Below are 24342 nucleotides of genomic sequence, written 5' to 3'. Positions count from 1 at the left end.
TCATTATGCCTGTATCAGCTCTTAGGAAGGAGCTATTCAATTAGTCCCATGCCCCTGCTCTTTCACTACCCGATCCCACAAATATTTCTTCTTCAATTTATTATTTTCAAAGTTACCATCGCTTCTATCTACCTTTCAGGTAGTGCGTTTCAAACAATAAATCACTACATAAAAAATGCTCTTCTCCCGGCTTCCTTTCCCCTCTCCTCTTTGCCCCAGCTTCCAACGCTGGCACCAGACTCAAATCCTAGTGACATTTTAACTGGGCAAAATGGAAAATCTATTAATCCAAGCCTGTATTTTTTTTTCAAATCAGGGGTAATAATGTCATTCTATCGAGTAAAAAAAAAGTTCAACTTTCCTACAGGCTGCTTTTCTGAAGGGTAGGAATAATTTATATTCAGAAGCAAAGAATAATCAATAGTTTATGATCGCTGTAGGGGTTTACTGAATGGCCCCCCAAAATGAAGAAATTACCAACAAGATTCCACTTTTTGTAGTTGTTACTTTAACACGAATTAGAACAAACCCAAATTAAACTTAAATTAACAGGCAAACGATACTTCAAAGCAAAAGGTAAATTTCACTTTAAATAGTCAATACAAAGATACGTTTTACCAAACCACAAGCACTCACATCACTCCCAGCACAAAGGTGGTACAGTCCCACAAAGTGGTGTTCTTTATTCATGCAGGGTAAGTCAGGAGTCCTATCCAACAACAGCTTTCACTTCAAGTTTCACAGGTACAATCATCATCAGCAAGTCACACTTCTACAAATCCTCTCTCTCTCTCTCTCTGGTTCATGACAATCCTGATGTTTCAGAGTTCTTTTTCAACTGACCAATAACATCCTGGTTCCTGGTTTGGCCACTTCTGGGAGAACACCCACCTCTTTAGCGTCTCCCAGCTACTCTCACAGCTTTCCAGTTTTTAGACTTTTTAAGCCAGCTCGGACAATACCTCCAAGGGCTTATGTCTCCTTTTCTGCCAAACAGAAAAACTGACCTCTTCCTGAAAGTGATTTACTACTTCCCCTCAAGAATTCTTTGTGGTCCTCTTTCTGTCACTATCTGCTTCCTCTGTCTCTGCATTCGTGCACTAATCACCTTCACTTTCCTGCTCCTCTGCTTGCAGCTTTCCTTTTTGTCTGCAGCACTTTATGTCTGTCAGCCACATGGCTTCTTTCTGAAGATAAAAGCAAAAAACTGCGGATGCTGGAAATCTGAAACAAAAACAAAAATAAAAATACCTGGAAAAACTCAGCAGGTCTGACGACATCTGCGGAGAGGAACACAGTTAACGTTTCGAGTCCGTATGACTCTTCAACAGAACTAAAGAAAAATAGAAGAGAAGTGAAATATAAGCTGGTTTGGGGTGGTGGGACAGGTAGAGCTGGATAGAGGGCCAGCTATAGGTGGAGACAGCCAAAAGATGTCATAGACAAAAGGACAAAGAGGTGTTGACAGTGGTGATATTAGCTAAGAAATGTGCTAATAGGTGACATTAAGGGTAGAAAGTAAGACGAGCAAGGTACAGATAGCCCTAGTGGGGGTGGGGGGAAGGGATCGAAATAGGCTAAAAGGTAGAGATAAAACAATGGATGGAAATACATTTAAAAATAATGGAAATAGGTGGGAAAAGAAAAATCTATATAAATTATTGGAAAAAAGGGGGATCGGAAAGGGGGTGGGGATGGAGGAGAGAGTTCATGATCTAAAGTTGTTGAACTCAATATTCTCAATACTGAATATTGAGTTCAACAACTTTAGATCATGAACTCTCTCCTCCATCCCCACCCCCTTTCCGATCCCCCTTTTTTCCAATAATTTATATAGATTTTTCTTTTCCCACCTATTTCCATTATTTTTAAATGTATTTCCATCCATTGTTTTATCTCTACCTTTTAGCCTATTTCGATCCCTTCCCCCCACCCCCACTAGGGCTATCTGTACCTTGCTCGTCTTACTTTCTACCCTTAATGTCACCTATTAGCACATTTCTTAGCTAATATCACCACTGTCAACACCTCTTTGTCCTTCTGTCTATGACATCTTTTGGCTGTCTCCACCTATAGCTGGCCCTCTATCCAGCTCTACCTGTCCCACACCCCCCTACCCTTAAACCAGGTTTTATTTCACTTCTCTTCTATTTTTCCTTAGTTCTGTTGAAGATTCATACGGACTCGAAACATTAACTGTGTTCCTCTCCGCAGATGCTGTCAGACCTGCTGAGTTTTTCCAGGTATTTTTATTTTTGTTTTTGTTTCTTTCTTAACTTCCTTCCTGTTGGCACTGCTTCAAGGTCAATGGTTGCCTGGTCACATGGGCTAGTATTTCTTATCCAAGAAATTTACAACTGATCCCTTTACAATTGATGCAAACTCTCAAAAGTCCTTTCCAAATGTTTTTTTAAAAACAATTACAGATTCCACAAGCATTTTAAAGAAATTACAAATTTTCCTGATTGTATTGCTTCTGGGTTAAAGGTCGCCACAATGTTAAATATTAAGGGCTGCATTATGTAAAATAACACTGCAAATCAGTACTTCAGTGTAGTGTTGCATTGTTGGAGGTTCTGCCTCACAGATGAGATATTAGAAGCCCTGTCTCAGAGTCAGAGGTCTACAGCACAGAAAAATGCCCTTCAGCCCATCAAGTCTGTGCCGGTCAAACAAGGACCTACCATTCTAATCCCATTTCCCAGCACTAGGCCCATAGCCTTGTATGCCATGGCATCGCAAGTGCACATTCAAATACTCATTCAATGTTATGAGGGTTTCTGCCTCTACCACCCTTTCAGGCAGTGAGTTCCAGATTCTCACCACTCTCTGGGTGAAAAAATTCTTCCTCACATCCCCTCTAAACCTCCTGCCCCTTACCTTAAATCTATGCCCCCTGGTTATTGATCCCTCCACCAAGGGAAAAAGTTCCTTCCTGTCTACTCTATCGATGCCCCTCACAATTTTATACACCTCAAATCATGTCCCTCCTCAATCTCCTCTGCTCCAGGGAAAATAACCCCAGTCTATCCAATCTCTCCTCATAACTAAAACTCTCCAGCCGAGGCAACATCCAGGTAAATCTCTTCTACACTCTCTCTATTGCAATCACATCCTTCCTATAATGCGGATTCCAGGACTGCACGCAATACTCTAGCTGTGGCCTAACCAATGTTTTATACAGTTTCAGCATAACCTCCCTGCTCTTATATTCTATGCCTCAGCTAATAAAGGCGAGTATCCCATATGCTTTCTTAACCACCTTATCTGCCTGTCCCGCTACCTTAAGGGACCGGTGGACATGCACACCAAGGTCCCTCTGATCCTCGGAACTTCCCAGGGTTCTATCATTTATCGTGTATTCCCGTGCCTTGGTTATCCTGCCTAAGTGCGTCACCTCACACTCATCCGGATGAAATTCCATTTGCCAAAGATCAGCCCATCTATATCCTCCTGTAATCCAAGGCTATCCTCCTCACTATTTACCACTCCACTAATTTTCGTATTATCCGCAAACTTACTGATCAACCCTCCTACATTCAAGTCTAAATCGTTTATATATACCACAAACAGCAAGGGACCCAACACCAATCCCTATGGGACCCCAACGGACACAGGCATCCAGTCACAATAACACCCCTCAACCATCACCCTCTGCTTCCTGCCACTCAGCCAATTCTGGATCCAATTTGCCAAATTGCCTTGGATCCCATGGGCTCTTACCTTCGTTATCAGTCTCCAATGCGGGACGTTATCAAAAGCCTTGCTAAAGTCCAAGTAGACTACATCAAATGCATTGCCCTCATCTACACACCTGGTCACCTCTTCGAAAAATTCAATCAAATTGGTCAGACATGACCTCCCCTTAACAAAACCATGCTGACTGTCCTTGATTAATCCCTGCCTCTCCAAGTGTAGAGTAATTCTGTCCCTCAGAATTGCTTCCAATAGTTTCCCCACCACTGAGGTAAGACTGACTGGCCTGTAGTTCCTTGGTCCCTTCCTCCCTTCTTGAATAATAGTACCACATTGGCTGTCCTCCAGTCCTCTGGCACCTCTCCTGTGGCCAGAAAGGTCTCAAGTAGATGTAAAAGATCCCAGGGCACCACTCAAAGGGCAGCAGGGGCATTATCCCAATATCATGACCAACATGGATTCCTCGATCAGTACCACAAAGAGATTGTTGAGTCAATTATCTTATTGCTGTTTGAAGGAACATGCTGCATGCAAATTGGCTGCTGCACTTCCTACATTACAGTAGCAACAACACTTCAAAAGTATTTCATTGGCTATGAAGTACTTTGGGACTCACTCATGAAAAGTACAGTACAAGTTCTTTCTAGCAAAGATATGCTAAATGGTATTTTGCAATCTTAATACATGTTCTAATGACACTTAATGTCCTTAAACATTATACCACAATAGTAAAGAAAAAAGTGAATGTATGTGTAATATACAATGAATTACTTTTGAAGTGTAATGACTGCTGCATAGACAGATGCAGCAACCATTTTGCACACAAGATCCTGCAAGCAACAATGGGAATGGATGACCGGTTTCACTGTTTTTGGTAATTCTGGTTGAAGGAGGAATGTTGGCCAGGAGATGAGGAGAATACTCAGCTCTTTGAATAGTGGGATCTTTAGAATTATATTCAGTTTAAATCAAGTCTTCCAGAAGTTTATCAGGAAACCAGTTCATACCACATGATATTTCATCTTAACTGTGCCACCGCCAAGTTGCCTTATCTAGAGCTTCTAATTTCCAGTTACTACAAAAATAGCATTGATTCTGCTGTGGTATGATTTCATGGCCAAGTGTTCACTTTGTTTTTACATGAAATAAGAGAACAAACATCAAGAAATGACCATTACAAAAATGAAGCAATTCTGTTAAGATACTAAACAAAATCTTGAAGTTTGTCATGCCATATTGTCGCAGTCAATGGACCAAATGGTCTCCTTTGTGCTGCACTGTTCCACATAGAAAATTGATTTTATCTCCTGTAGTACAATTGTTATTCAATCAGTGGTTGTTATTAAGTTGGTGCCCAAAGGGCGAGAAATTCAATTCAAATACAAACATTGCGTGTAATTTGTTCAAATCTATTTTTGATTGGAAGCTCTTTTTTCAATTTAACTGTTATTATTAATATGTTCTAATCCGGTTTATTTACTACAAATTTCCAATTGAAGCCCAAATCAAAGTGTAATGATATTAGTAATGTTATTCTACTGTCTTCCGAAGACACGGCTAATCGTGCAAGGGAAAATGATAAAATCAGTAGCTGAATAAAATGGAAGGCGGCTCTCTTTGTTCCCTGGAGATACTGCAAACTTAAAGATATCCTGGCAAGTTAAAACACTGATGCTAGGATCGCCTAAAAGAGTAGTTTCAGGTAGACAAAAATATTCGTAGTAAATACAGGTTAAAAAAAATGGCTCCCAAAAAGTGTAACAGCTTTTTCTTCCAGTATTGTGCTCAAATCTAAGTTAGCTTTGTACTTTAAACAAGAGATGTTAAATTGGGAGAGTTTTCAGGGGTTTGACTGAGCAATTATGAACTGCAGCATAAGTTTTATAGTACTTGGAGCGTTAAAATGTGGCATTTATCATTTTCATCATTCTTGTAGGTTGCAGCAAAAGGAAGAATGTTACTGCACTGCACCATTTATATAACCATCTACAGTACATACAGTGTTGATTTGACTTCGAACTAAAAATTCTTTTGGAAGTTGGGAATAAACAGATTATATTTGTGAAAATTACGTTAATTATGCACTCCCCCCAAGGCATCCCGATTCACAGCAGCTGCATATGAATTGGATCGGTTTTTACTGCAGAGCTACGTGGCAGGTTCCAGTGAATTTGCATTGTAAAATTTGAGTTGCTGCTAGGTGAGTCGACTTCACAATTACCTCCCTTCTGCAGCGCTACCGATCACAATTGTAAATTGAATTGTCTGGACCTGATGCAGCAAATTCATAACCTTTTGACTTCCACAACAGTCTTGTATAAACGTTTGGTGTTTGAATAAGAAGAGTGCAATAAACTCATTTTAACACAGTGTCTGGCATTCCAGTATGATACATGTAACAAAGTCAGCTCGCTGCCAAAGTTCATCGCAGGGAGAGAACCATTATAGTGCTTTAACAAATGCTGCAGTGTGATTTTTATAGAGGCATAGAAAGATGCAAAAGGTATGGAAATACCAAATGCAGAATCCTACTTTAAATTAAGCAGTGACACCAGGGCAAGTTCTAACCAAAAAAAAATGCAAAGTCAGCTCCAATAGTAGGAAAAACTTCATAAACAGGGTTCAGTGGATGGAAGTGACCAAAGTTATGTAGTGAGAGCAAAGAGCGCAGAATCATTTAAGCAGCAGTTGGTTTCTGGGGTGGTGGGGGGCAGAGGGAAGGGGGAACGACAGTCAGACTGTTCTGATTGGAAGTGCTCTGAAGGATTAAAATGTCCTTCCTCATCCACGTCCACTGTCCATGCAAAGAGGCAGAGGTTAGATCTTAACTGTAGCTCAATCTACGATTACTGAAGATTTGCATGCTAAACGATACATGCACGACACTAAATAAAACTGCTGCTATAAAGAACTTTAGGGAGAGAAAAATACAATGCAGAAATCAAAATTGTGGAATTAGTATATATAAACAATGCATACATTTTGTTCAGGGACCATTCAGACTCACATTTTGCTTTTATTTTGAACAAGTTCGGCTATGAGGGAGGGAGGTGACGATAATTTCACAGTGGTTTTGATCCTGATGTCACTATCTTGGTCACAGCACAAAGACCAAAAAAACCCCAAACCGTTGCACTCAAGGAGGATCCAAGCAGCACAGGAAGCAGGAAGTGTGGAACGAGAAGGAAATACGCAAAGATTATAAATAAATGTCCATTCAATGAATTAATTTGGACATACGGACAACTGAGCCAGAGCGGCCAGTTAAGGACAGGATCATGCACAGCAAGCTCCCACAAACACCTATATGACGATGACCAGATAATCTGCTTTAGCGATGCTGGTTGAGGAATAAATGTTGATCAGGAGGCCGGAAGAACTCCCTCACTCTTTTAAAATAGGGTCATCTAAGAGGGCGGATGTGGCCTCTGTTTAATATCCATGCTAAAGGTGGCAGTGCTGGCTTAGATTTCGTGCTCAAGTTACTGGTGGGACTATATCTCTCAACCTTCTGACCAAAGCGCTAGTGCTACTACTGAATCATTGTTTGCACCACAAGATCACAAGCAGGGCCACTAGGTTTCCTCAGCCAAGCAGGACTGCATTGAAATTGAGGTTATGACTTGGCTGACATATTAAATAATAACATTTGAAGCCATGAACTGCCAGGTCCAGTAGTTTTCAGGGTCTGGATAAGTCAAACTCTATTCTTATTATGGGGGGGGGAAACCACAATTCTACGCCCCTTTCCATGGAAAACAAAAACCAGTAGCTTTCATCAAGAGAACGGATTTACCTGTAGAAGAGCACGTAAGCTTCTGCATTCTGCACAGTGGATTCAGACACTTCCATAACACTCTGGTCATCGAATTCAAACCATCGATCATTCAGGTCATTTAGACAATAAGCTGTATAATGGCCATCTGAAGTTAGAAAAATACACAAACACCTGTAAAGGTATCCTGGATGAACTGACAGATCATATATTATAAACCAGGGCCACTGGCCTATAAAAACAGAAAAGCTTAATATTGTTATTGCTTTGGGGAATCTTTAACAGAATTTTGGGAGTCCTGAAAACCATGACCTTTCTGGCAATATATACAGCAGCTATCATTCCCCCATAGGTGGTATGCAGTAAGCATATTCTCTCTCTTCTTTCACATGAGTCTTTCACAGAGCAGGTTACAGAGTCATAACCTACATGATCCTAAGAATTTTGATTAACTCTACCTTCTAGGCTTTGCACCCTATCTATCAATTCCTCTCCTTCCAGCAACACATTTCAACTGTCTCCAGTATACTTTTACACCACCAGTTTCAACCAACATCTCTAGCAATTCATTCTGCAAGCGTTACCCTCTGGGAGAAAGCAAGAATGCCCACCATCTCGCTTGCACCCCCAACCCATTTCTCTCCTCCCCCCAGCTCCTCTTTCTGTTAATTTTCTAGTAGACAACGCTGCACTAAATGGCAGCTTTTAAACAGCTTGAACAAAGCTGAAAAGAATCATTAAAAAGCAGTTGGGACTCTTGGATTTATACAAAGGAATGCTGAACATAAAAGACGGAGAGATATTGAATTTGTGCATGGCATCAATTAGGTCCCACTTCAGCTACTGCACTCATCATTATAAAAGGTTATCAGAGTCAAGGAAAATACAGCAAAGACTAAATTGTTATGAAGACAGACTCAAAATAATTCAGGGCTTTTCCACCAGAAACGAGGAGGGGGGGGGGGGGGGGGGGGGAGAGAGATTGAAATTATGAAACGCTTAGGAGGGGTTCAACAGTGACGGACTGTCAAAATCTCAAGACTTATAATCATTAGGAATTCAAGGGAGATGTTAGAGGAGGCGTCAAATGAAGATACAATCCTTTACCACAAGTTGCAATTAGGACATAGGTTGCAACAATTAGAATGGAGGGTAAAACAGGCACAACGAGCGAAACTACCTCTGGAATTTCTATGCACCTATAAATCCTGTTATCCTACACTGTAACAGACTTGCATTTATAAATCACCATGACCATATAACATTCAAAAACACTTCACAATCAATTAAGTACTTTTGAAGCGTAGTCACTGTTGAAATGTAGGAAGCATGGCAAGTAATTTGTACTCAGCAAGGCCCTACAAACAGTAGTGAGACAAAGACTAAATAATCTGTCTGAGAGACGCTGGTTGCAGGATAAAGTAATGGTGGTGCAAAATATTGTTTCTCATGCTAAGCAAATTTCAATTATTTGAATGTTGAAGAAAACCTTCAGAATAGCATTAACTTAACATTTATGTTTAAATAAAAACTCAATGCAGCAACCACTGTGTGAGAACAATATCTTGTCAACAGCAATGAGATGATCAATCCAACTTTTAAAAATTTAACTAGTGGAGGGAAAGGTTATTAGCCAGTGTTAGAATCATATCTCTCAAGACTGAAGTTTCCTTTTAAACAACGGAAGGAACTGGCATGATCTGATCATCTGGGTGTTAATCTGGGACCTTTTTTTAAAACAAAGGTCAAAAATTCACCTTGGAACTGTCAACAAGCAGGCCTCTTTTAATAAATCACCTGACCTTGATGGTGCATGAGGAAGATCTGATTGTTTGTTTTGAACTGCAATCATTTTAATGAAAAAAATCTGAAAAGGAAGATTGATAACATGCTGGAAATCACATTGGATGGTGGGGGGGGAGACAGGGGTGTGTGTGTGTGAGGTGAGGGGGGGACTTCAGTTGTGAGCCTGCTTGTTTTGGATGCAGTCTTGTTGGAGAACAAGCTGAGGAAAGAAGGCTCTGAACCTTGCCTAAAATTGTATGTGGCTATCAACCTGCAGCCAGAGAACCCTCATCCGAGTGTAACCAGTCTGCATCTGGGCCTACAAAGGAACCAGTTGGTGGGAACTTCCAGGCATTTACTGGGAACACAAGAGAACTCCAGGTCAACAGCGTTGAGGCCCTGTGGACTTGATCCTTTATTCTACAATGCCCATCATCCAAAGTCCATCTCTGCAGAGAGACCATCTGTTTGTCCTTTGTGCGTCTGCGCATGCATCCGCACCTGTGCGTGTGTGCGCCCTCCTGTGTCTGTGTGTGTTGGGGGAATTCTTTTAAGAGATAGATAGTTATACTTCCTGATTACAACTGTGTGTTAACCAGTACTTGCAACTTGTTAAAAGAAGTTTTATTTTAAAATAAATTAATCATTGAGTTTTTGAAAGAAGCCTGGTCAGAGTCTCTTCTCTTCTGGGTGCTTGAGGTATAGATACACAATTGGCCATTACGGTGAGAAAATTAAATATTTCATTTAATTAATGGTGCAGCCTGCGGAGTAGTGGAGCTTGGTAATTCGCAATCTTCTCCCATCCTGGTTCGAACACCAGACAACATGAGAACTCCCTGCTCTTCCAATTATGACATGGGACTTGATATCACAATTGGATCACTAGAACAGGCAGGTGGGACCTCGGTTTAGCATTCCATCTGAAGAAAAATACACTGCTTTAACTAAAAAAAAAATTGGTGTCATTAAAAACTTCCACAACAAAGCAACAGCTCAGTGAAGAGTGATGCATTACATTGAAACATCTGTTTGTGATACTCACAACTGGCAGTACCATGATGGCAGATAACTGATAAAAGGTTATAAGTCGTGATTTGAGAAGAGCTGTCTTTAGCGAGGAAAGGTTGAAGGTCAAGCCCTTCCAAAGGGAATGACACATGGCTGTTGATTTTGGTGGAAAACATGAGCTCGTGTCTGAACCTCTTCAAGTGAATGCACAAAATCTACAACACAAAAAAAACATACAATTACAATTTTATTTGATACGTCTTGTGCTTCACATGTAATTAATTAGTTTAAAATTCAATGATTTATTGGCGCAGATATGGCAGATATTCAATTTAAATCAAGATCCCCCAGCAGCAGCGAGATAAATGGCCTCAGCTTAGATTAAATGTTCAAGTCCTGGAGTGGGGTTTGAAACCACACCCTTCTGACTCATGGAAGAACGTTACCACTGAATCAATTGGATACCCGACAATCAGTTTCACCAGTGGATATATCACAGCCCCACCATTTAACCCATCCGATAGGAGTCCATGGAAAGCAATCGGAAGTAGGAGCTCTGACTGATTGCTGCCTTCCCCCCCTTAACAGAACTAACTGCACCACTCAATTAGAAAATTGTCTGAGACCAATGATTGAACCTTGGAATTTCTGGCCTCCGGGGCAACACTTGGTGGCGCTTCGACTCTGTAGGTCAGCAGGTGAGTGCCTACTATGTTCCTTTAATATAGATATATTCCTGCAATTATATAATTGGTAAGGAAATCACGTGGATTAGCCTTTGTTGAAGGAGGAGGAGGAGCAGAAGCTCAGGATTCCCTGGAATAAGTTATTGAAAGTTCAAAGGATTAATTAGCCAAATTTTAAGAATGAAAACCTGGGATTTAAAATCATGATTGAAAGAATTTACCTCTGGCAACTTTTGCACTTTGCAGAATTTCACTCCATTTCTCAATCTGGAAAAAGAAGTTATAAATTAACTGTTCAATGCCAAGATAACAAAGCACAAAATCATGAAGGGCTATCTTGCACAGATCACACACAATTTACTGTTTCATGGGCTCTATCACTCAGTTCATCTGAGGGAAAGATCTACCTAAATTCTCAACTGATCCCACAACTCCCCTCCAAAGTGATCAAACAAAACAACAAAATATCAACTTACCCAAACAGCTCAATGTTCAACACTGGTCTGAATTTCCCTTCATAAATATTCCCTTTGCCTCACAGCCCTCAGAACATACAGGAACCATAGTAACCTGTGGAAAACTTGATCGCCTCAGTCTATACCTGTCCACATCACTTCCAGTCCCAATTAGATAACACCATCCTGAACTCTGAAAAATAACTACTTTAGCTGGAAGTCTGTTTACAAGATAGCTATGGATGAGGAAGGCCATTTGTCACATCCTTGCTGCTATGACACAGCAGTTGGTAAAGGCTGAGCTGTTTAAGTCCCAGAGGGAAATTTGAACAACTGTCATAACCTATATTTTCAATTGGTATGTTTGAGATGCAGCTCTGAATTCAGGAATAAGACCACCGAGCCTCAAAAGGTTTTTTTAAATACGGAACTAAATTATACATTTGTTAATTTAACAACAAATTAAACACACACATCTACAAATTACTACCATAATAACTTTTAAACAAATTCCCAAATTAATCCCCAGGCAAATCTTCACCAAGGCAACAATAACCCATAGACTTTAAACAGACACCAGACAAAACACATTTGACTGTACAAATTCAAAATGAGGTCCCTTGCAATTTGCAGACAGTTGTTGGCTTACAGGCTGGTTAGATCTTACATGCCTCTGACATATACACACAAACTCCTGTTTATACCTAGCTTATCCCTTTGAATGTAAACTTTCCATTGAATTACTAGGTTTTTTAAATTTTACCTCTCCTAACAATAATCCTTTCATTCCACCAATTTTATTAGTAATATAAACACAATGCTTGGTGTTTCCCAGTTAGGCGCAAGATTTTACCCATTCTTTTGAATGTTTTATTCAACAAATGCAAATATACTGTTTACCTTCTATCAAACTACTATACAAAGCACCCAGACTAGCTGGCTTTAATCTAGTTAAGTCACACACTGACACACACATTGACAGACCCAATTCCAATTTAAAAATAATTTCCAACAACATTATAGACATTAATATCTCTTCATGACACTTGCTCATCCATTGATAAAGAGCCGACAGTGACTACCTCACATGCAGCTGAGTCTTAAATGATTCTTAGGTTCGTACCTCCATTACCCATCTGGAAGTTAACTGCATGTGCTGTTCAGTCTTGTGTGAAGATTTTCCTCATATTGATTCTATATTTTTTTATCTTTTGCCAGTGTGAACCAGTGTTCACTAGTTTTATGATCACTAACTTGAGCGAATATTTCAGATATACAGGGTGTTCATAAAGTCCTTGTGTAACTTCAATAACTTTGGCTGTATATATTATAGAAGCTGTAAATGGGATACGAAAGCATAAATCAAAGCTTTTTTACATGTTAATATTGCAATGCTATGTTAATGATGTTGAAACTAATCAAAAATGGCAACTCTGGAAGGAAAGCTAAACTGTTGGAAAATTGGATTGAGTAATGTACCACAAAAGATGGCTGTTATGTTGAAATCTATAAATTTGAACTGTGAAGTGTCAAAACTTCATGAATAATGCTTTCATATGCTATTTACACTTTGCTTTTAGCAAAAGTACATCCAATGTTATTAAAGTTTAAAAGTTAAACAAGGAGTTTATAAGCACCTTATAATTTTCAAACGCTATCTACCTTGTGTATATAAATGGAATTCCCCCTCTAAAGTTGTTTCCTTTCAGGACTCAAGGTTGCCCTAGTCCTGAGTTTCACCAAAGGGATACAAAGCTGAACAGCAATAAACTGCATAATTCTGCAGTGTCACGCCAAGATGGTTGACTCTTAACTGCCCTCTGAATTGGCCTAGTAGGCTTCTGATTGGGTCAAGCCTGCTACCAGCAGTTCAAGAGGATGGCAACCAGGCATGAGCAATAAATGTCAACCTTGCCAGAAATACCCACATCCAGTGCCTTCAGCTGTCAAGGCCTTAAAATCTTTGGAACTTCCTCCCTAAACCTCTCCGGCTCACCGCTTCTCTTCGCTCCTTTAAGATGTCCCTTAAAACCTATGTTTATGACCAAACATATGGCCAACTGCCCTAATATTGTTTTATGTAGGCCGGTGTCAAATTTTGCTGCTGGGCAGCACCTTGGGATGTTTTATGTTAAAGGGGTCTTATAAATTCAAGTTGTTGTTGTGGAGAACGAATACATTTTTCAAGGGGTGACTTGCTGTACTGCCACTGTTTTCTTCGTATTTCAGACTTTTGGCTTTTGCAGTTTTTTCTTTTTATTTTACTGCTGCTTCTCCTAGGGGAATGCCAGCCTGGAAGTATGCTCCTCTTTGGTCCCATTTGTGTTTGTTGCTGTTAATCTTCAGTTCTAATGAAGGGCTATATAGCCAATACATAATGAGCCCGACTTTTCTCTTTACAGATCCCATCTGACGTGCTGTGGTTTCCAGAATGTCCCGCTTTTATTTTGCTTAGCTCTTTCCTCATAGCGCTTTTCTGATGCTACTCTACATAGTTCTGGTCACGATGCATGAAATGCACGAACAACCCAAGCTAAAATCCTGGTACCGCCTATCCAACAGCACTGTTGGTGCACCTCTACCACACAGACTGGTTCAAAAAGGCAGCTCACCACTGCAAGGGCAACTAGGGATGGGGCAATAAATTCTGGCTTTTCTGGGAATGCCCATACCCCCAGAAATGAATTCAAAAAGCTCCAGATAATCAACCAAAAATGGCTTGATAATTACTCGTTAAAAACCCACGAGCCAAGTTCAAATGACTAAGATGCTAGAATATTATTGGACAGAGGCACAAATAGGCTGTATAACATAAATCTAATTCAAGCTGGACCACAGACAACAGAAACATGTACTGTACTTACTTTTTACACTTCTCACAGCTGTACATGTTATCACCTGTAATATTTTAGAACAATTTTACAAAGGATATAAATAGAAAGGTGTGTAACAAAGTAAAACAGTGATTCAAAAAACTTCCTCCTCTTTGCCATTTGTAAGCAATCATGTCCTGGTTTTGAAAGCAGCCAGATTTTACCATCCACTCCCTGACACCAAAAACAGCAATTGATACTAAACTTTGTGGCCTCGAGTCATTAATGGCACAGGAGGCCATTTAGCCCAAGTCCGTGCCATAAGAGAGCAGTGATCACATCAGTATGCAAAGCTATATCAATCAATAGTTTTCCCTCCCAATAGCACCCTTGCTGGAATCTATTTGAATGGGTGCCTCTGGCAGGACCTCAAATTCTGTCTTGACTGCAAGAGTTGGCAAATCATTTGATCAATAAGAAATTCATAATAAGCTTGATCTCGCCTTGACCTAATGTAAGCGCACGTACTTGGCGACCATGAACCATCTGGATTGTTGTAAACACACCATCTGGTTCAGTGGTGCCCTTTAGGGAAGAAAATTTGCCACCCTTACTGGGTCTGGCCTACACATGACTCTGGACGCACAATGAGGTTTATTCTTTAATCCTTTCTGAAATGACCTAGCAAGCCACTCTGTTGCATTCATGAAGACAACTCACCACCATCTGCTCAAGGAGAACTGCAGATGGGAAATAAATGCTGGCCTTACCAATGAAGCCCACATCCAATGAATAAGAGAAAGTTTCTGCACACACTTTTCAGCAGGCATCTCTAGACAGCAAGTAGCAGGACAAAAAGGGACAGAAAGACACAAAGACTGATTGCGTCTCACCCAGTTCCTCTTCAAATGGGATCAGCACAGAACAGGAACTGACATATCAACATTCAAGCCTGTAGAGCACAGTACTACATTAGGCTGTGCTTTTATGTACCAGTCCACTTGAGCCAATGTAAACACATTGTGCTGCCAAATCACAACATATTCTTTGATATAATCTTTGTAATATAGCACAACACATCTGCTGTTGACATAGTTGATTCAGAAGACAGCTCAAAGATGAACAAAGCTGGTGTAATTTTCTCTTTTAATGCAACGCACAGAGGCCATTATGTCCACCCCACATGTTATCCTCCCCAACTATAAAAGCACTTTAATAGTATTCAGGATCCTTACTCACCTTTAAGTTCATCTCTAGCAAAAAAGGCAGCCAGACAATCCTGCAACGATACCACAGGACCCCAGAACCAACTAGGAACACAGGAGATAACAAACAGAAATATTAATTTCAAGAGGTTGCAACTGCATTCCTCTCTCAGTAGGAAAGCAGCTTTAAAAAATGTTTTAATTAAACTTTTGTTTCCCTCCCTCCCAAAATTTGACACGCACCTTTTCAGGTACTCCATCACATACGCTATCCAACCTTGTGGAGTGTATGCCTCACCACATGACCCTGCCTTCACTAAGGACATTTGGTGACTTGAGGAATGCAGCTTGGCCAGGTCTTCTTTACCCGGGATTGGCAGAGAGAGATCCTGAAAGGTCTCCAAGGTGGTAGACACCTACAGGCAAAAGCACCCAGACAGGAAAAAGGCTAAGGATTAAAAAAAAATAGTATAAATTCTGAAAATATGAAATGAACAAATGCCACAGTTACACATTAGGATTGCCAGCCACTAAGAAAAGAGACAAGATAACATTCCGTTTGTCAGTACTGACCCAGCTCAGAGAGGGCAGCCCCTTTACAGAGGCAACCAAAACGAAAAGTGGGGGGTGGGGCAGGGAAGGGAGAGAGGCTGTCAGCCAAATATACTGATGCAAACAGGAGATGCTAATTGATAGCATTCATATTCTGCACTAAAGCTTATAATTTCACGATTTATACAGCAACTAATTTCAACCCCCCCAACCCTCCCCATATATCTCACAGCTTTTTGCATCCCTAATGTCTGCACGCAATGTTTACCTGGGTTTAATATAAAAAATGTACATTATATACTAAAGCATGATATAATTAACAAACATAATTCACTGTGGGTTTTTGTGGTGAGAGGAATGACAATGCTGAACAATCAAACACTTCCCTTCCACAAGCAGTGTCAGCATCAGTGTCAAGCAATCCCAAGAGCAAATTACTTATTACTCACCTGCTTAGACACCAGCACTTTCACAGATTCTGTGACCGTATACAAAATTGAGCAACAAATCACAGTACGTGTGGTAACTGTACACATTATGCATTAAGTCCCTTGATCCCGCTTCACATTATAAGCAGTGCACAGGTCTCCCTGGATCACGTCAACAGGATCTCTCAAACCAAATTTCATGATCATTGTTATACCATTAAGATACCTCAAACTCCACTCTAAACACCTGCTGAATGTGATATCCAACTGCTCCTAGGTTATTGTTAACCACCAATTGGTAAATTTTTAAAAAAATATAAAACGTTTTGGCCCAGCAAAATACAGGTTATTTGCTAACACAAGAATTACCCAAATTACAGCAAAAGACTAAATACATCTGTTCCAGCCAATTATTTAGATTCCAAATCAATTTAGTCTGGCCGAGGATAATTGGTTTGATAAAATAAATCCAGTTCTTCTAATTAAAAGCATCTTATACAAAACAGAGGCAGTGGATTTCTACACTCTCATCAGCAGGATTACATCTGATGTTGACTAGAGCTCGCTTTTCAGGTCTCAGAAATTAAGGATCCCTACTTGTTCTTCAGTGGAGTGGGCCCAATTAAATAGTTAGCATGAGGGCAGCGTGTCTCCATGGTTACTCGCAGAATTAATCCACGAGATGGAATGGCCAATTTTGAACTGAACAGTCCAGTTTATGGACGGTCAGCAGTTCTGATAACTCAGACAAGAGATGAACCAAGTTGATGAAGCTATATAGAAAGAAAATACATTTGTGATCCTAGGTTATATCAATAAGGGCACAAGTACAAGCAATAAAGATGCAATGCTAAACCGATGCAAATCACCAGTCAGGATACTGCATGCAGTTTGGGCACCAAGAACATAGGCCATTCAGCCCCTAGCTTCCATTTCCCTTGAAAATCTTGTTCAACAAAAAGAGGGGGGAGCGAGGGGGAGCGTGTGGGGGCGAGAGAGAGCGAGTGTGTGCGTGCTTGGGAGAAGTGAATTCCAGATTTGCATGAAAATACCCATTGCATGAAAAAGTTCTTCCTGGTTCACCCTTAAATGGATCAGCATCCAGCATTGTCACTGGGTCAAAAAAGCAGCCCGCTTGATTGGCACCACATCCACAAACATTCACTCCCTCCAACACCGACGCACAGTAGCAGCAGGGTGTACCATCTGCTAGATGCACTGCAGGAACTCACCAAGGCTCTTTAAATAGCACCTTCCAAACCCACAACTACTACTAACTAAAAGGACAAGGGCAGCTGATACATGGGAACACCACCACCTGGAAGCTCCCCTCCAAGTCACTCACCATCCTGACTTGGAAATATATCACCGCTCCTTCACCGTCGCTGAGTCAAAACCCTGAACTCCCTCCTTAACAGCACTGTGGGTGTACGTACACCATATGGACGGCAGCTCACCACCACCTTCTCAAGGGCAATTAGGAATGGGTAATAAATCGTGCCCTAGCCAGTGAAGCCCACGTCCCATGAATGAATAATTTTTAAAAAGCTCTGTTTTACGATTATATCCCCTTGTTCTGGATTCCCTCATTAGAAGAAATAGTTTTTCTGTACCATTGAGTCCATTTAAAATTAACTTTTTAAGACCTGGTAACAGTCAGTGAAGTTGCACTATAGCACTTCCCTGAGGGGCAGTGCCTAAATACAGAATGCAGTACACTAGATGGAATCTGACTATAGCACGCTACAACTGAAGGCAAAGATGTTAAGTCCATGAAAGGGATTCAGAGAAGATTCACTATGGTACCACAGGTGAAAAGCTTTAGTTAGGAGGTGTTGGAGAAAGTTGGGCTCTTTGCATTAGAACAGAAAAGGCCAACTGAAGTGACAGCACTTTTCAAAAATCATGAAGGGTTTTGATACAGCAAATTGGAAAAGAAAATCTACCCACAGATCAGCAAGGGCAGAAAGTTAAGGCTTTTAAAGAATGAAAGGAGTGATTATTTTGTTTAAAAAAATGGTTTTTAGGACATGAGATGCCCTACCAGAAACAATGGTGAAAACAAAATCCATTAGAGAACTTAAAAAGTAGGTAAATATTTGAAGATAAATTTGAGAGAGCATGGAGAAAGGGCAGGTTGGAAGGAGCTAAGTAGATGGGCTGAATGGACTTTTTAAAATAGAATCTTAAAGTACAGATAGATCAATCTTCAATTGCAGCAAACAGTGGGCACTCTCCCTCCAACCTCGCTCACTGATATGCAAGCATACAGCAATGCTTTTTTGATGCAGATAAATTGGGATGGGTTGAAAGCTGGCAAGAAAATTCCAGTCTGTATTTGTCAATACAACACCAACAAAAACTGGGGAAAGAAAGGCACAAGGTCCATTTGCAATAATACATACGAACAAGGAGCATGGTAGGCCATTCAGCCCCTCGAGCCTGCTTCGCCATTTAATAAGATCATGGCTGATCTGATAGTAACCTGAAATCTGCATCCCACCTACCTAACCTATCAACCCCTTGCTTACCAAGAGTCTATCCACCGCTGTCTTAAAAATATTCAAAGACTCTGCTTTCACCACCTTTTCAGGAAGAGAGTTCCAAAGACTCTCAACCCTCAGTTGAAAACAATTTTGCCTCATCTGTTTTAAATGGGTGACCCCTTATTTTAAAGCATAGTCATAGAGGCCTACAGCACAGAAAAAGGCCCTTCGGCCCATTGAGTCTGCGCCGGTCAAACAAGCGCCTAACTATTCTAATCCCATTTTCCAGCACTAGGCCTATAGCCTTGTATTCCATGGCATCACAAATGCACATCCAAATACTTAAATGTTATGAGGGTTTCTGCCTCTACCACCATTTCAGGCAGTCAGTTCTAGATTCCCACCACTCTCTGGGGGAACAAATTCTTCCTCACATCCACTCTAAACCTCCTGCCCCTTACCTAAAATCCATGCCCCCTGGTTATTGATCCCTCCATCAAGGGGAAAAGTTCCTTCCTGTCTACCCTATCTATGCCCCTCATAATTTTATACACCTCAATCATGTCCCCCCTCAATTTCCTCTGCTCCAGGGAAAATAGCCCCAGTCTATCCAATCTCCCCTCAAACTCTCCAGCCCAGGCAACATCCTGGTAAATCTCCTCTGCACTCTCTCTAGTGCAATCACATCCTTCCTATAATACGGATTCCAGAACTGCATGCAATACTCTAGCTCTGACCTAACCAGCCTTTATACAGTTCCAGCACAATCTCCCTGCTCTTATATTCTATGCCTCGGCTAACAAAGGCGAGTATCCCATATGCCTTCTTAACCACCTTATCTACCTGTCCCGCTACCTTAAGGGACCGATGGACATGCACGCCAAGGTCCCTCTGATCCTCGGTACTTCCCAGGGTCCTACCATTTATCATGTATTCCCATGCCTTGTTTGTCCTGCCCAAGTGCATCACCTCACACTTATCCGGATTAAATTCCATTTGCCACCGATCAGCCCGTCTATATCCTCCTGTAATCTAAGGCTATCCTCCTCAATATTTACCACCCCGCCAATTTTCGTGTTATCTGCGAACTTACTGATCAATTCTCCTACATTCAAGTCTAAATCGTTTATAGAAACCACAAGCAGCAAGGGACCCAACACCAATCCCTATGGGACCCCAATGGACACAGGCATCCAGTCACAAAAACACCCCTCAACCATCACCCTCTGCTTCCTGCCACTCAGCCAATTCTGGATCCAATTTGCCAAATTGCCTTGGATCCCATGGGCTCTTACCTTCGTTATCAGTCTCCAATGCGGGACGTTATCAAAAGCCTTGCTAAAGTCCAAGTAGACTACGTCAAATGCATTGCCCTCATCTACACACCTGGTCAACTCTTTGAAAAATTCAATCAAATTGGTCAGGCATGACCTCCCCTTAACAAAACCATGCTCACTGTCCTTGATTAATCCCTGCCTCTCCAAGTGCAGAGTAATTCTGCCCCTCAGAATTGCTTCCAATTGTTTCCCCACCACTGAGGTTAGACTGACTGGCCTGTAGTTCCCAGGTTTATCCCTTCCTCCCTTCTTGAATAAAGGTACCACATTGGCTGTCCTCCAGTCCGCTGGCACCTCTCCTGTGGCCAGAGAGGTATTGAAAATTATTGCCAGCGCCCCTGCTATCTCCTCCTTTGCCTCACTCAACAGCCTGGGATACATTTCATCTGGGCCCGGAGATTTATCTACTTTTAAGCCAGCCAGACCACTTAGAACCTCCTCCCTTTCTATGTTAATTTTTAAAATTATATCACAGTCCTTCTGCCTGATTTCCGTACCCATGTTTGTCCCTCTCACTTGTGAACACCAGCACAAAGTATTCATTTAGAACCCTACTTACATCTTCCAGCTCCACACACAAATTACCACTATGGTCCTTAATGGGCCCTCTTTCCCTAGTTATCCCCTTACTCTTAACGTACTTGTAAAATAACGTTGGATTTTCCTTTATTTTACCTGCCAATGTTCATTCATGCCCTCTTTTTGCTCTCCTAATTTCCTTTTTAAGTTCTCCCCTACACATTCTATACTCCTCTAGGACTTCCGCTGTTTTGAGCCCTCGGTATCTGCCATAAGCCTCCTCTTTTCTCTTTATCCAATCCTGGATATCCCTCGACACCCAGGGTTCCCTGGATTTGTTGGTCCCACCCTGTGTCTTTACTGGAATACGTTGGCCCTGTACTCTTCCTATTTCCTTCTTGAATGAGTCCCACTGCTCTGATGCAGATTTACCTAAAAGTAGCTGCTCCCAGTCCACTCTGGCCAAATCATATCTGACCCCTAGTTCTAGATTTTCCACAAGAGGAAACATCCTCTCCACATCCACCCTGTCAAGACCCCTAGCGATCTTATATGTTTCAATTAAGTCACCTCTAACTCTTCTAAACTCCAGCAGATACAAGCCTTGTCTGTCCAAACTTTCCTCATAAGACAATCCACCCATTCCAGGTATTAATCTGGTAAACCTTCTCTGAACTGCTTCCAATGCATTTATATCCATCCTTAAATAAGACAACCAATACTGTCCACATTAGATATTAGGTGTTAGATCTCTCCAAGCTGTTAAAGGTTACGTGCTGCAAACAAACTTACCAAATTCAATTTTGTTAAACATAGGCTGCAAGTCATATTGGAGTCGCCATTAGTTGCACACTTACCCGGTCACAGGTCAGACACTGCACCGAGCTCACAATAGTGCCATCAAAGACATCAGAGATAACACTCCTGTACTTCACCTGCTTTCTCTTTTTAAAAGACGTGAAAGAGGCAACTAAAATATAAAAGAAGACAGACACAAAAATAATGTCAATGGGAAGGAATTCAATATTCAAATGATTTTAGGAAATGCACATTTTAAAATAGAATCACACTCTTTACTCCAGTTGCTTTGGCTGGGTAACCATTACCAAGAGACTGAGTTTCAGAAAGGTTTCCCTTTCACTTCTGGCACCTGAGCTCAAATCCAGCAGAGGCGGGTAGAAGGAAAGATTCCATTGCCCCCATGAAGATGCATGGTGGGCATGGAAATTGCTGCAGTTGGTGAGTTGGGCAGGCATGGTGGCGGAGGGTACCTGTGAAGTAGTAGCTGAAGTTAGGGCAGAATACTCTGCAACCAAACCATACTTGATCTGGGAGTGTTCGGTGCTCAAACAGAAAAGTGGCCCATTAGCAGTAAACACAAACTTTCACAAAGGAAACTAACTAAAAACCAGATGGTTGCATTCTGCGTTTTTAAGTCAGCAGAATTTGTTGCACTGTTGGTCACTATGTAAACATACCTGGAAGCAGTATTCCGCATGGCGTAAGTCCATCTTTCTTTCCCCTTGTCAAACAGCATAAGAATCGTTCAAACATCAGAGGATGAAGGTATGGAACTCGGGGAGAGACACTGCGAGGTTCTTGAGCAAATTGATATAGGGATTGACAAGGTATTGGAGGTGCTGGCAGGCTTAAAAGTGGACAAATCTCCAGGTCCGGATGATTTGTGTCCCGGGCTACTGAGGGAGGCAAGGGAGGAGATCTCAGGGGCTCTGACGCAAATTTTTAATTCCTCTCTGGCCACGGGGGAGGTGCCAGAGGACTGGAGAACAGCTAATGTGGTTCCGCTATTTAAGAAGGGTTGTAGAGATAAGCCAGGGAACTACAGACCAGTGAGTCTCGCGTCAGCGGCAGGGAAACAATTGGAGAAAATTCAGGAGAGAATCTATCTCCACTTGGAGAGGCAAGGTTTGATCAGGGATAGTCAGCATGGCTTTGTCAGAGGGAGGTCATGCTTAACAAATTTGATTGAATTTTTTGAGGAGGTGACCAGGTGTGCAGATGAGGATAGTGCAGTTGATGTAGTTTATATGGATTTCAGCAAAGCCTTTGACAAGGTCCCACATGGGAGATTTATAAAGGCGGCAAATGCACATGGGATACAGGGTAATTTGATTCAACATTGGCTTAGTTGTAGGAGACAGAGGGTGATGACAGAAGGATGCTTTAGTGACTGGAAGCCAGTGTCCAGTGGCGTACCACAGGGATCTGTGCTGGGTCCCCTATTATTCGTCATTTATATAAACAACATAGATGACTATTTGGGGGGTAGGATTAGTAAGTTTGCGGATGACACAAAGATTGGCCTGGTGGTTAACAGTGAGGTTGAGTTGACAGGAACAAGAGAGGAAGATATAGACGAGATGGTCAAATGGGCTGATAAGTGGCAGATGGAATTTAACCCTGCAAAGTGAGAGGTGATACATTTTGGAAGGAGTAATTTGACAAGAAAGTATTCAAAGAACTGCATGAGACTAGGAAGTTCTGAGGAACAAAGGGAACTTGGCGTATGTGTCCATAGATCTCTGAAGGCAGAGGGGCATGTTAGTGGGGTGGTGAAAATGGCATATGGGACACTTGCCTTTATCAATCGAGGCATAGATTACAAAAGTAGGGAGGTCATGTTGGAATTGTATAGAACCTTGGTGAGGCCACAGCTAGAGCAGTATGTGCAGTTCTGGTCGCCACATTATAGGAAGGATGCGATTGCACTGGGGGGGTGCAGAGGAGATTCACCAGGATGTTGCCTGGGATGAAACATTTAAGTTATGAAGAGAGGTTGGATATATTTCGGTTGTTTTCGTTGGAGCAGAGAAGACTGAGGGGCGACCTGATCGAGGTGTACAAAATTATGAGGGGCATGGACAGGGTGGATAGGGAGCAGCTGTTCCACTTAGTTGAAGGGTCAGTCACGAGGGGACACAAGTTCAAGGTGAGGGGCAGATTTAGGGGGGATGTGAGGAAAAACTTTTTTTACCCAGAGGGTGACGACGGTCTGGAATGCGCTGCCTGGGAGGGTGGTGGAGATGGGTTGCCTCACATCCTTTAAAAAGTACCTGGATGAGCACTTGGCACGTCATAACATTCGAGGCTATGGGCCAAGTGCTGGTAAGTGGGATTAGGTCAGGTGTTTCCCCCATGTCGGTGCAGACTCGATGGGCCGAAGGGCCTCTTCTACACTGCGCAATTGTGTGATCACTGTCAAATAAACATGTGTTCCAAACCTTTCCTATTATTTATTCTGATGAGATTAGCATCAAACTGACTGATTGCCTTTAAGATACAGACACCATGATGGGGTACAATTCTCAAATGCCAACAGCTCTCTAGTACCTCGTCTAAATGGCCTTTCTTCCTACATGAACCTCAATGAGTGTTAGCATCTAAACCGGTCAATTACTGCCCCATCAGTCTACTCTTTATCATTAGCAAAGTGAAGGAAGGTGTTGTTGAGAATGTTATCAAGCAGCACATGCTCAGCAATAACCTGCTTACCGATGCCAAGTTTGGTTTCTGCCAGGACCACTTGTCTTCTGACCTTATTACAGCCTTGGTCCAAAAATGGACAAAAGACCT

At 41.6% G+C, this 24342-nt stretch overlaps 1 protein-coding gene across 3 annotated transcripts in view; it reads right to left on the bottom strand.

The window, feature by feature from the left end:
• Positions 1–24342, bottom strand: part of usp33 (ubiquitin specific peptidase 33) — an 81560-nt gene that overhangs the window by 22773 nt on the left and 34445 nt on the right. For all 3 annotated transcript variants that reach the window (XM_078560714.1, XM_078560713.1, XM_078560715.1), the window contains 7 exons: positions 21606–21718; positions 15670–15842; positions 15461–15531; positions 14273–14306; positions 11175–11220; positions 10302–10482; positions 7493–7619 (listed from right to left, as the gene is read on the bottom strand). In XM_078560714.1, coding sequence (XP_078416840.1) covers positions 7493–7619; positions 10302–10482; positions 11175–11220; positions 14273–14306; positions 15461–15531; positions 15670–15842; positions 21606–21718 — 745 coding nt within the window. The remainder of the gene's footprint in view (positions 1–7492; positions 7620–10301; positions 10483–11174; positions 11221–14272; positions 14307–15460; positions 15532–15669; positions 15843–21605; positions 21719–24342) is intronic.

This window comes from Cetorhinus maximus, chromosome 17 (genome assembly GCF_964194155.1).
Source record: "Cetorhinus maximus chromosome 17, sCetMax3.hap1.1, whole genome shotgun sequence".
Lineage (NCBI taxonomy): Eukaryota > Metazoa > Chordata > Chondrichthyes > Lamniformes > Cetorhinidae > Cetorhinus > Cetorhinus maximus.
This window is presented reverse-complemented; position numbering and strand designations above follow the sequence as displayed.